The 13,115-nt window shown below is 44.7% G+C and overlaps 1 protein-coding gene across 1 annotated transcript; it reads right to left on the bottom strand.

Annotated features, from left to right (window-relative positions):
- Positions 1 to 1,348: 1,348 nt before the first annotated feature.
- Positions 1,349 to 7,461, bottom strand: LOC140852363 (uncharacterized). The gene is made up of 5 exons (XM_073245301.1): positions 7,061 to 7,461; positions 6,251 to 6,390; positions 3,966 to 5,002; positions 2,843 to 3,055; positions 1,349 to 1,802 (listed from the first exon to the last, which is right to left on the bottom strand). The coding sequence occupies exons 1-5, from the start codon at positions 7,459 to 7,461 to the stop codon at positions 1,437 to 1,439; spliced, it is 2,157 nt and encodes a 718-aa protein (XP_073101402.1). The 3' UTR covers positions 1,349 to 1,436.
- Positions 7,462 to 13,115: the final 5,654 nt, after the last annotated feature.

The raw sequence follows: 13,115 nt of genomic DNA, 5'->3' as shown, positions 1-13,115 counted from the left end.
TCCTTTTGAAGCAGCTTCACCTAACATTCTGCTCATAACATCTGTTAATAGGATAAATAACATGGGTGATGAGGGATCACCTTGTTTCAACCATTTTTGTTTTGAAACCATCGTCCAGGTTCGCCATTAATTAGAAGCGCTGAGTTAGAGGACCGAAGTAGAGTCGAGATCTAAGAAATCCATTTATCACCAAAACCTCTCATCTTTAACAGCTGCAATAAGAAATGCCAAGTAACATTATCGAATGCCTTTCTGAAGTCCAGCTCGAAGATGATACCTTTTGAGGTGTTTTTTTTTGCAGTGAGAAATTATCTCTGCGGCTGAAATCACTACAAGAAATTTGATTTTTTGCAACGAAATTTTTTCGTCGCTAAAAATCTTATTTTCGTCGCTAATAGTATTTGCGACGAAATATATCGTCGCTAAAAATTTGTAGAGAAAGCCTCGTAGCAAAAGACCTTAGCGACGAAAATATTTTATTTCGTCGTAAAAAATAGTAAACCCAGACGACGAAGTTATGTACTGTATTAGCGACGAAAATATTTTGTCGCAAGAGCTTAAATTTTCGTCGCTAAAATTGCAACGAAAAAAAATTTCGTCGCTAAATATTTTGATTAAAAAAATTTTTTTCTTATTTTTTGCGACAAAAATTAATTTCGTCTCAAAACTTAGCGACGGATTTCGTCGCAAAATAATTTGTCGCAAAACGTTCGTCGCAAAAATTGCGACGAAAAAAAATTTTCGTCGCTATAATTGCGACGAAAAAAAATTTCGTCGCTATAATAGCAACGAAATAAAATTTTCGTCGCTATAATGGCGATGAAATAATAATTTCGTCGCTATAATTGCAACGAAATAAAAATTTCGTCGCAAAAAGTTTAAATTTTTAGCGACGAAACTTTTTTTCGTCGCTAAAATAGCAACGAAATAATTTCGTCGCAAAAATTGCGACGAAAAAAAAAAATTTCGTCGCTATAATGGCGACGAAATAATAATTTCGTCGCTATAAGGATGACGAAATAAAAATATTCGTCGACATAATTACGATGAAATAAAAATTTCGTCGCAAAAGTTATAATTTTTAGCGACGAAACTAAGACTTTCGTCGCAAAAATAGCAACGAAATAAAAAATTTCGTCGCAATGAATAATAAATATTTTATTTTTTGGGTTCACAAATTTTTTTTGCGACGAAATTAATATTTCGTCGCTAAAATAAATTTTGGATAAAAAATAAAATTTTTATTAATTTTTCAAAAAAACCTGCTCAAATACAAATTATCTGATCAACCATATTTTAAATAAACAGTATGTTAACACAATAAAAATATTCTAAGTCAAAAGACCAATTTCAAATAACAAAAAGTTTCATAACCATCTTTGTCATATACAAAAATATAAGTCCATACACCATTTTAAATTTAAAATAAGTACAAACTAAGTATGATCTGACTCATTGGCCTCGTTCCCTCCTCCAGGCGTCGATCCCTGACCCGATACGTGTCGCGATGGTGGTGCAGAGGCGGCATCATGTGACTGTAGAGGTGCTAACTTAGAAGCATCAATATCGAGCCGTCCCGCCACCGCAGCTACGATCCTCTCGAGCGTCTGACTACGATTCATCCAGTAACTAATCTGATCTTGCATCATGCTCATGGATGTCCTAACTGCCTCTGGCACCGATGCATCATCAGACCGGCCGGATGACGAACTGCGTGATTTTTTGGACCGCATGCTATGACCAGATCCTAGCTGCCGTCCGAGGACGGTATCCAAAATCGTATCATCTGTCATCAAACAAACCTGCATAACAAATTTAGTTATTGTCAAGAACAACTCTACATTTCAAACAATAAATAGAACACTAAGAATTAAAATTTAAAAATTACAAAAACCGAATATGCGGCCGAATGGAGAAGACCTCAACCAAGATTATCTGATATACTTTATTAACATAAAGCAAATATGATGTAATAGGAAATTAACTCAATTATGAAATCACAGGTTAAATTATCATTAGAAAAAGACTACAAGTGTAGCAAGACCGGTCCAAACTGCTTAGTTTAGGGGGGTACTGTACCAAATCAATACAGATTCAGCATGGAAACTGGTCCAAACCGAGCAAAATCGCTAAGTTCTGCTCAGCACCAACCCATACCATCCAGTTTGGAGTAGTATCCTGATACAAAAGTGAGAATACATACCTTATCATACTGACCGTACTCTATCGAACCAGTAACATACCAGTACGGTACCTGGTACCGAGATTGCGAAGCTTGAAACACTACTTTGGTCATATTGTGTAGCTATGGAAGTAGATAGTACCTTTTGCATATAGATGCACACCAATATAAATATACGATGTACATACAAAATACATACATATACATTAGAATTCCTAAATAAATTTCTTCAATAAAAATCATCGCTCAAGGCTCTGAATTCAATGGCAGGGTTTGAGAACTTATAGTGACATGCATCAATCAAATAAAAAACATATGTTATGTATATCCAGTATCACAAATCACATGAATGGGAAGGTCAATTGCCATTTTCCAACAAGTGCCCCAAAAAGCTAAATAAATGATTTCTTTGTAATAGAATATTTGTGCAAAATAATGTGCTCCACCATTAATATGAAAAGGAATTTTTTTACTTTTTTATTAGATACAAAAAGCAGCTACTGCTAATTGATACAAATTTATTGCACTATTTCTATTTTCGCAAGTTGAAACTCAAATGATCTAACAAGAACAACATGTTTCAAGTTACAACATTGCCTAAAAATCATTCTGACTGGCAAAACTTCTCAAATATGCTACACATTAGCAATAAGAGCATACCTTCCTCAATTTTGGAAAGAAAATTCGAAACTGCATCTTCTCCTGGTCCAAACATTCTGACATTTTCAGGTGTTCTGCATCTTTCTTCATATCAAGATGAACTGTTGTTGCTAGGTTTACATCTTCTGCCCACTCTCGTTTCAAGCGAGCAAAGTAATGCTCTTTAGCCTTTTCAAGTCTAAGCTTCCCTCCTTTCCAAGTACATCCATTATACTACGCCAAAATGATTAAAAAATATCAGAGGAGATTGAATAGAAGCCTGAATGAAGGACACGTGGTATATTCAGCACTTTCGAAAGCCATTAAGGCATTCAAAGCATTTAAAACCAGCTAAACCAGACTCTGCTAGCATCCCTCCCACACAGGCAGCAAATAAATGAAAATAAGATGGAAAGAGAATGGGTCTGACAACAATGAAGTCATGCTTAAAAATTCCAGACCACAATTTAACCTTTAGATTCAGAATTTTAATCAACACAACCATTCCTTCCCCCACCGGTTGATACAATTAAAAATAATAAACTCATTGATACAATTGAAATTGCTTAAAATGATTGGTTTAAACATGAACAAAAGCTAATAGCAAGAGAGATGAATACAATGACCAATTTGAGGAGGAACCGAGGAAGGAAAGAGATAAACAAACAGTTAGCAGACCTCAAACACTAAAGAATATATCAATCCTAATATCCCTGTGCATATGAACTACCAACTAAGAAAGTGTCGAAATTAAAGCCAATAATTGAAGCCAACAACAACAACAAAGAAGACAAACCTCATATGAAATATCCATTTTATTAAGTGGGAAAGAAAAGGAGGGGGAAAAAGTCTCCATTTCTATCTCATCTCTACCGTCTCCTCTCCTCTACCATGTATCGCTCGTCTTCCTCCAATAGATCTAAAAGCAAAACCTAACAAGACAGCGCAAAAATCTCCCAGTTTCACTACTAACAACAGCATTTTTTTTTTTCGTTGAAGGGGGAGGGGGATTGGAGAAAAACATGACTAACAAGATTAAAAACAAGAACAGCAGCTACAACATGATTCACGATTCTCCTTAAGTTTCTCTTCAAAGATTGCTACATCTCCTTAAGGTTCAAGAGGAAGAAGGAGAACCATTCACCACATTATTGTTGCCGCCCCTATTGTCATTGACAATGCCAAGGCCATTCCCCTCGCCACCGCCACCTCCACCTCCACCTCCGCCGCCGTGGCTCACCTCGTTTCTTTTCGATGATGGGCTGCCATGATATGTGTGCTTGTTGTTATGCATCCACACCTTGAAGATCCCCCTCTCGACGCCGATTTGCTGGCAGAATTCCTCGACGACCGCCTCGTCCTTCTTCTGCATCTTCCACCCCAGCCGCTCCGACATCTCCTGCATCCTCTCCTTCTGCTCTGAGCTGAATTTGGTTCTGAACCTCTTCCTCGGCATCGCCCCCACAACCGCATGCGGTGGCCCCTGAAAGCCCCCCGAAGACACCGTTATAGGGGCGGCCATGGTGTGGGTGGACCCGGGACCACCACTGGCGGCGCCGCTGAGGGCGAGGAGCATGTGGGGAGCGGACGAGTACGGGGGCGGTGACCCAGAGGTCCGGCGCCGGCGCCGGAAGCGCCGCTCGCCGTCGTCGTCCTCGGACGACTCGTCCTCGTCGTCGTCGGCGTCGCTGTCGTCGTGGCATTCTCTTATCAATGCGATTAAGAAGAACCAACAAACAGAAATGAGATCATCAAAGTGACCAACATAATGGGATAAAAGACAAACGTAAGCCAATGCAAATATTATGCTGGCGGTCCGGTTCGCAGCACCGGAGGCGACGAGGAGGAACAGGAGGAACTCCTCCAGGAAGGCACCAGAGGCGGCCGCGTCCTTGGCGTCGGGAAGGGCGGCGAAGGCGGAGACGAATCGGACGGTGCGCTCGGCGGCGAGGGAGCGGCGGGCGCAGTCGAAGAGAGGGGTCAGGGCTCGGGCGATGGAAGGGAAGAAGAGGCCGGGAGGGGCGGAGGAGCGGAGGGCGGAGAGCTCTCTCAGCTTCCGGGTGTGCACGGCGTGGGAGAGCCGGCACTCGTCCAGAACCCTCGTGATCTCGCGATCTCGCGGAGGGCTCGACGGCGGTGGGGAGGGAGAGAGAGAGAGGATGGTGGCGGGGAGGGAGAGGACTTACCGGGAAGACGACCGGCGACCGGGGAACGACGACTATCGCCGGAGATCGGGGAGGGAGAAGATTTGGATGACCGCGGCGGAGATCGGGCCGGGAGGGAGATCGGTTTTTTCAATTAGGGCAGAATACCTTCGGTTTTATTTTTAAGTAAAACATATTTAGCGACGAAATAAATTCGTTGCTAAAAATAAATTTTCTGTCGTCAAAAAATTTAATTTTTTGCAACAAAAATATTTTCATCGCAAATGATTAATTTTTGGCAACGAAAATTTATTTCGTCGCAAATGATCGGGAAATCAAATTTCTCGCAACGAAACAAATATTTCGTCGCTAAAAATTAAATTTTTGACGACGTAATTATTTTCGTCGCAAAAAAAAATTTAGCAACGAAAAATTTTTCCGTCGCCAAAAAAATTTTTTTTTGCGATGAAAAAATTTTCGTCGCTAAAAATCAATTCTAGCAACGAAATTTAAATTTTCGTCGCAAAATATTCAAAAATTTTTTAATAAAATAAAATTTAGCGACGCAATAGTTTCGTCGCTAAATATAAATAAAATTGGTCGCAAAAGTCTTTTTTTTTAGCAACGAAAAATCAATTTCGTCGTAAAAAATATAATTTTTTGGCGACAAAATTTTTTTTGTCGCAAAAAATAAATTTTTAACTACGAAAAAAAATATTTCATCGCCAAAAAAACTATTTTTTGCAACGAAAAAAAATTTCGTCGCTAAAAATGAACTTCTAGCAACAAAAAAAAAAAATTTCGTTGCAAAAGATATAACTTTTTGCAACGCAATTTTTTTCGTCGCAAATACCTAATTTTTGGGGATGAAATTTAAATTTCGTTGCAAAAACCTACTTTTTTGCGACGAAAAATATTTCGTCGCTAAAATTTCGTCGCAAAAAATTAAATTTCTTGTAGTGAATAAAGCTCTCAAGGATGAAGCGACCTCCAATGAAAGCTGGTTGCAGGAAACCAATAAATTGATGAATTGGATAGTTGCCAAGAAAAAACCTTAGAGATCAGTTTTATGACCCGTTCTCGATACTTATGGGGCGGTAGTCTCGGACAAAGAAACAATCATTTTTCTTTGGAATTAGAGAGATGAACGTGTGATTCATTCTGGACAGGTCTGCCTTTGAGTGGTGAAAATCGATGAAAACTTTCAAAATATTCCCCTTGATGGAGTCCCAGAAATGCTAGTAAAAAGACATTGGAAACCCTTCAGGTCACGGAGTCTTGTCACTTCCTAAACTAAAGAGAGCAGCTCTTATTTCCTCCTCCATGAATTGATCATGGAGATCTGAAAGGTCTTGTCTGGGGCCAGGGTACAGTTTACTCCATACTGCTTCCATTTGTGGCATTGCTTCGGAACCTAGAACAGACCTGTAATATAAATAAAAAGCTTCTTGAATTCCATTTTGCGTTGTTACGACCCTTCCATTGCTGCTAACTCCAAAGATTTGATTTTTTTCTTCTCCTAATGCTGGCTTTGAGATGGAAAAATTTTGTGTTTCGATCTCCTTCATGCAGCCATTGCACTCGTGACCTTTGCTTGCAGAAAATTTCCTCCTGGTTTAATAACGGTTCCAATTGTTGCTTCAGTGTTTGTCTCTCATTCCGCTTTTCAACTGATAGGCTTCTAAATTCTTCGATTGAATCTAATTCATGAATTCTAGTTGAAATTTCTCTTTTGTTCAGAAAAATGTTTGGGTTGAGATCCTTGCTCCAGCTCCGCAGCTTTTGCCTTAGAAATCTATGTTTGCCAACTAGAGAAGCCACTGAGTCATCTTTGCTGGGGGCATTCAACCACCACTCCCTAATTAAGTCATCGAAACCCTGGAGTGTATGCCAATAGTTTTCAAATCTGAACGGTCTGCTCCGAGAACGATGAAGATCCTCACGGGGTTTGAATAAGAGCAGCAGAGGAGTATGGTCTGAGGTGATACGAGCTAAAGGGACCAAGGAAGAAAGAGGATAGAAATCGTGCCACTCTAAGGTTGAAAAACATCGATCTAGCTTGGCCAAGCATGCATTTTCTCTGAAGTTGGTCCACCTGAAACGCCTGCCAGCAAGGTTGAGTTCCAAAAGGTCGATGTCATTAATAAAATGATTGAACTCCCTAGAAGCCGAGAAGCTACTTGACACTCCAAGCCTCTCTGTAGTGAATCTGTTGATGTTGAAGTCAACCACAGCAAGCCAGGGGCCTGGGTATTTCAATCTGATAGATCTTAATTCCTCAGAAAGGGTCTTTCTACGGATACAGTCATGAGGTCCGTAAACATTAGTAACTAGCCAAGAAAAACTATCAACTTTGGAAGTGAAGCTTATGGTTAAGGAATAAACACCGGTAGATAAGAGTGAGCCCTCTAGTTCAGCATTGCACCAACCGGTTAAGAAACCACCAGAAGAGTTAACAGCATCCTTGAAGTGCCATTTATCAAGTACAGCCCCCATGACCACCGTCAGAAGCTTGGAGTTGCAATGGTTTAATTTAGTCTCCTGAAGGCAAATGATGTTGCTTTTAGAGTTTTGAATGGTCTTTCTGATCAACTTTCTTTTAGAAATGAGGCCCAAACCTCTTACATTCCAGCATAGAAGCGACATTGGATGATATCAGCAAACCACAATGAAGGTAGGAGAGGAAGGCAGCTAGAAACAAAAGCTACTCCTGACTCAAAACCATCATGACCACAGCAATGTAAGCAGCCAACAGAGTGCCTACCAGTGGATCCAACTAGCAAAACCATGGCACAAGATAGCCAGCTAGAGCGATGTAAGCAAGGAAGCTGTATAAGAGAGCAGCAGATGATAATACTGTAGCAAAAACCAAGAAACCCGGCCAATCCCACTTGCATCGTCAATAATCTTGCAACGAAGCTGCTCCAAGGATTTGAGCTTAGAGGCAGTAGCGTCCAGGTTTTTGGTAAGGATGTCGGCACCACATTTACGAGCGAGCTTAAGCAAATCTCCGGATGTCAAGGAGTTGATGAAGAGGATGTCCTCCTCCGAAAGGGAGAGACCCTCCATACCAAGAGCTCGAACCTTCTTAGTGCGAAGTCTGGGACTTTGCTTCAAGAGTTTGGGAGTCGGAGAAAGAGAAGATGGGCTATGGGAAATCAGGTTTTCCTTCAAGGTAGAGAAGGCCTTGGCTACAGGAACGAGGTATGGGCAAACGTTAGCAAGTCTTGATGGTTTTTGAACTATGCTGTTGATAGGAGATAGCCTGACCCAGGCAAAGGATGGTAGGAGCTCAAGTCTCGATAGAGATAGCACACCAGATTTGAGGGGACCAAGAGAACAAGGCTATATTAATTAACAAGGAACAAAGGTCATTATCCGTTGGGACGAAGGAATTCAAATTCAAAATCGTGAGGCTCGAGGGGCTTAGCTTAGGTGTGGATCCAATGCAGAAGGGCAAGGAGATGATGCGACAGTAAATAATGGCATGATGCGACAGCGGAGATGATCGGAAGACCCAGAGATCCTTGGCTAGCTCCGGCGAGCAATCGCCGGACAGGGAGAGATGGTGCTTCCAGTAACCTGGGGGGGGGGGGGTGTTGTGTTTGATTGGCAGGGCTAAACCAATACTCCCAATCATCGACATGAATGGCATCGCTATCTTCCTCAGAGGAGTCGACACGAGGAGCATGAACCATTGAAGAGTTAACCAGCATCTTAACCAAGTAGGTCTGGGCTTCAACCATTACTTCCACCTCCGCCGGGATAGAGTCAAGATCGTCGCAGAAGAATTGGATGTCGAAGCAGCTACGGTCATCCCAGCGAAGGCTCGAGAGGCTTGCCCGATGCGGAACACCAAAACCAGAGATCAGGTAAGCCACAGCCTCAGCATTCTAGCAAGGGAGAGGAAGGTTATACAAACTAGCAAAGACCTCAAATCGGATTTTGTGAGGGACACCACGTTTGAACTGATCTCAATGATTAACATTAAGGGAGAATCCTTCTCTACGAATGTGACCAAGAGCCACAAGTGATTGGACAACTTCATACGAGGGACATGAAACGAAAAACTGATTTTCCTTTTCTAGTCTCCTGGTCGTCCAGGAACCAACAACCATGGCTTGATGAGCAACGGTACTGGCGACATCCACCACCGTAATGGGTTTCCCAAAGGACTCGACAAGAGCCACACTTCCAAGGTACTCCGATATCTCTGCCATTACAGTAGAAATAGGAATGAAAGCCTTGCACCTGAGATGCGGAGCCGGAGGAAGGTGGGGCTCGGTCTGGGAGGAAGGGTGGGGCGAAGACATTGGGAAGGGGGTAGCTTGCATTGGTCGAGGAAATTTACATTCCGTAGTCGGACCAACTAAGCCGGTAAGATGGCACAGGCAAGATTTTTGTGCACAGGATTTGTAAGTATGGCCAAAGCGAAGGCAGTGAAAGCATTTAGTTGGGTTCCTACAATCTTGCTTGAGGTGGCCACGATCACCGCATTTAAAGCAGAGGCCCTTTTTGAACGGAAGAGGCGCCGGAGGTTAACGGCGGAGAGGAATGGAAGCGGCAGACTGCGAGGGCGAGTGGTGGCAGGGAGAGGGATGCGCAACCATACTGGGCTTGTCTGAGATCGAACATGGCTCCCTAACTGCATCAGCATACGATTTTCCAAAGCTTAGCTGGGTAGAGCGGCGGAGTGGCTTCTTAGCTCTGCCTACAGGGATTGGGCGAGATCTCCTTGCCAAGAGAGGCCTTCTTCTAGATGCCAAAATCCACTTCCCACTCACTGCAGGTTGAGGGGCTTTAACGAAGCACCAAGTGGCAGAAAGAGAGGATGGAAAATTATTAGGATTTGATGTCTCGAGATTCGATCCATATTGAGCCCACAGCGAGATTCGCGATGAAAAATGAAGTCCAACGAAATCAGGATCATCCCAAACGAAGCTCGGATGGCCGAGATATGTGCTTTTGAAGTTTGCACGAAACTCGAGACGACGGAGGACCGCCGGCAGCTGACGGCGGGGCAGCGATGGCACAACCGCAGGAGGCATGACGCTGCCCAGCACGCAGCAGTGCGTGGGCCAGGGGTGCAGGGCACAGCCCAGTGCTGGGCGCACGGCCCAAGCGCGAGCGTGCGGCCCGATGCGGGGCATGCGGCCCAAGCGCGGGCGTGCAGCCCGGCCCAGGCACGCAAGGGGCGTGGCTCGGGCCCAGGCACGCACGGGGCGTGGCCCGGGCCCAGGCGCTTGGCGCGAGCACGGCCCAGGCCCGCGCGCGCGGGCCGGCCCAGGCCCAGGCGCCACGCCTAGGGCCTGTACCCCGATCCACCGTGGATCGGGTGGTCCACGGCCCAGCACGTGGAACGCGTGGGTGTTTCCCACGTATTTCGTGCAGTCCACGATACTATTCCATAGACTGATTGTGATCGAACGGCTCTGGGAGGCTTACAGTCTTGATCCAACGATCGGAGAGGTTTTTAAGCTTGATTAGGATTTCTAATCCTAATCTAAGAGGTGTTTAAGGCCTTTGAAAGGACCTGCATAGGGAACAATGGCTTTGGTGGTGGTTGTGGCTTGGTTTTTCTCACGAAAAACCAGTGAAGCCTGTGGACGTGCGGTGCGAAGATCAAAATCCGAGACAAGAGAGAGAGCCGTATGCTGGGAGAGAAGGAGCATGGCTCCTGGACAGCGAACAGTGGTCGCTTCAGGGGTTCAGAGGGGTCTTCCAAGAGAGAGCTTTTGTGAGGGAAACTTTCTGTGAGAAAAAAATTGGGTGTATAAGGGTTGAGGGTGAGATCTCTTTTTGTAATATTTCTCTTTCATAGTGAAGTTTGCATGCCCCATGGAGGCGAATCCTTTTGTGGTTGATCCACATATTTTAATTATTTTTATTTTATTTCTTCTTTCTTTCTGCTGCATCGTGTGATACTGAAATGATCTTGGGAGGTGATGTCTTGGCCAGACATCCACCCAACAAGTAGTATCAGAGTAAGGCGGTACAAAGATGCAGATTACAGCAATGGTGAGCAAGACTAAAGATGGAGAAGACAGGAACAATCAAGATGGAGATCAACAAGTTTGATGGGAAGAGCAATTTTTCCTTGTGGCAAGTAAGGGTGAAGGACGTGTTCATCCAACAGAGGTTGATCGATGCTCTCTTATGCAAGGAGAAGCCAACCATCATGGAGGTGCAGGATTGGAAATGGCTACAGATGCAGGCGGTGAGTACCATCCGCATGTACCTAACGGATGAGATGATGATCCATGTGCTGAGCGAGACTTCTCCAATGATGCTGTAGTCGAAGCTCGAAGAGTTGTACATGGCAAAGTCTCTCACCAATATTTTTTTCATTGGGAGGTAGTTTTACCAGCTATGGATGACTGAGGGATAGAGCATGCAGGAGCATTTAAGCTATTTTCAGAAGATCCTCACCGACCTCCTCAACGTTGGTGAGAATATTGAGGAGAAGATCAGTGTGCTGATTTTGCTGGAATCACTTCCCCCTTCGTACGAGTCCTTGGTGACTGTTCTTCTAATAGAAAAGAGCACCATCAAGATGGATGAGGTCACCACGGTGATACTCCAGAACGAGATTCTCAGGAAGGAGAATCTGGCTTCAAGCTTAAGTGGTGGTAGCTCAGCTTTAGTGGCTTTTGGAGGAGTAGAAGGTGGTAGACAGAGCGACAGGAGATCACGATGAGGGCGGTCCAAGTCCAGGAGGGACTTGAGCAAAATCAGATGTTACTAGTGTGAGGAGTTGGGGCATCTAACCAGAGATTACTCTCAACTCAAAAATTGGACAGTGGCTATTGTAGCGACGGCCGGCAGTGATTCAGATGGAGATGTTTTGGTGATATCTGACGAGGTATCTACTTCTTTCCAGCAGTAGATATTAGATTCTGCATGCACCCATCATGTATGTTGCAGAGAGGAGTACTTTGACTCCTTGAAAAATATGAAGGCACTGTATATCTGCTGGATGGATCGAGCTGTGCGATCAGAGGCATTGGGATGGTCAGCTGGAGGACACATGATGGTGTTCTGAGGAGATTGGGGGAGATCCGATACATACTCGATTTTAGGTGGAGTCTTATCTCAGTTAGTAGATTGGATTCGAGAGGCTACAGGACGATAGCTGGTGAAAAAATTTTGAGGGTGCTATACGGCGATAGGATTGTGCTGGAGGAGAAAAAGAGGAGCAGAGGATATTATTACTTGACGAAAAGCTCAGTATGAGGTGGAGCTTCGGGAGCTAGGTGGAGCCTAGAACGAGGTGGAGCTCCAGATGGAGGTGGATTGGGCACGAGACAAGAGACTCGGGAGGAGGAAAGGTGACGTTGCAAGGTGAGATTCCTATTGCCGCAAGATGATGCCCCGAGTAGGTCTCAGGTCAGGAGGAGCATAGCATACGATGGAGATGGGATCGAGCGACCTAGCTCGACTCCCATGTTTGTCCATCCATGATCAGCAGGCGATTGCCCCAGGACATGGGGGCGAGGAGATCCAGAAGCTCTCAGAGTTAGGAGGAGATCGAATATCGAGTCAAGATAAAGATTGTTAGAATTTGATGTCTCAAGATTCGATCCACATTCAGCTCACAGCAAGATTCGTGATGAAAAATAGAGTCCAACGAGATCAAGATCATCCCAAACGGAGCTCGAATGGTCGAGATACGTGCTTTTGAAGCTTGCACAAAACTTGAGGCGATGGAGGACCATCGGTGGTCGATGGCGGGCCGACAGAGCGGCGGTGGCACAGCCACAGGAGGTGGGATGCCTCCCAGCATGCGGCATCACGCGGGCCAGGGGTGCACAGCCCAGGTGCGGGCGCACGGCCCGGCCCAGGCACGCACGTGGGGCACGACCTGAGCCCAGGCACCTGGCGCGGGCGTGGCCCAAGCCCGTGCGCATGGGTCGGCCCAGGCCCAGGCACCGCACCTGGGGCCTGTACCCCGGTCCATCATGGATCGGGTGGTCCACTGCCCAGCGCGTGGACCGTGTGGGCGTTTCCCATGCATTTTGTGCGATCCACGATACTATTTCATGGACCGATCACGATCAGACGGCTTTAGGAGGCTTGCGGTCTTGATCCAACAGTCGGAGAAGTTTTTAAGCTTGATTAGGATTCCTAATCCTAATCTAAGAGGTGTTTAA

The sequence above is a fragment of the Elaeis guineensis genome, chromosome 11, assembly GCF_000442705.2.
Source record: "Elaeis guineensis isolate ETL-2024a chromosome 11, EG11, whole genome shotgun sequence".
Taxonomy (NCBI): domain Eukaryota; kingdom Viridiplantae; phylum Streptophyta; class Magnoliopsida; order Arecales; family Arecaceae; genus Elaeis; species Elaeis guineensis.
This window is presented reverse-complemented; position numbering and strand designations above follow the sequence as displayed.

Excerpts from the sequence above, each read along its gene's own strand:
- LOC140852363 (XM_073245301.1), bottom strand. The coding sequence starts at position 7,461 with ATGGGGGCTGTACTTGATAAATGGCACTTCAAGGATGCTGTTAACTCT. Across the intron at positions 6,391-7,060 it reads CTTGCTGGCAGGCGTTTCAG|GTCTGTTCTAGGTTCCGAAG; the intron begins GTGGACCAACTT and ends TTTATATTACAG. Across the intron at positions 1,803-2,842 it reads TCTTTCCAAAATTGAGGAAG|GTTTGTTTGATGACAGATGA; the intron begins GTATGCTCTTAT and ends TTTGTTATGCAG.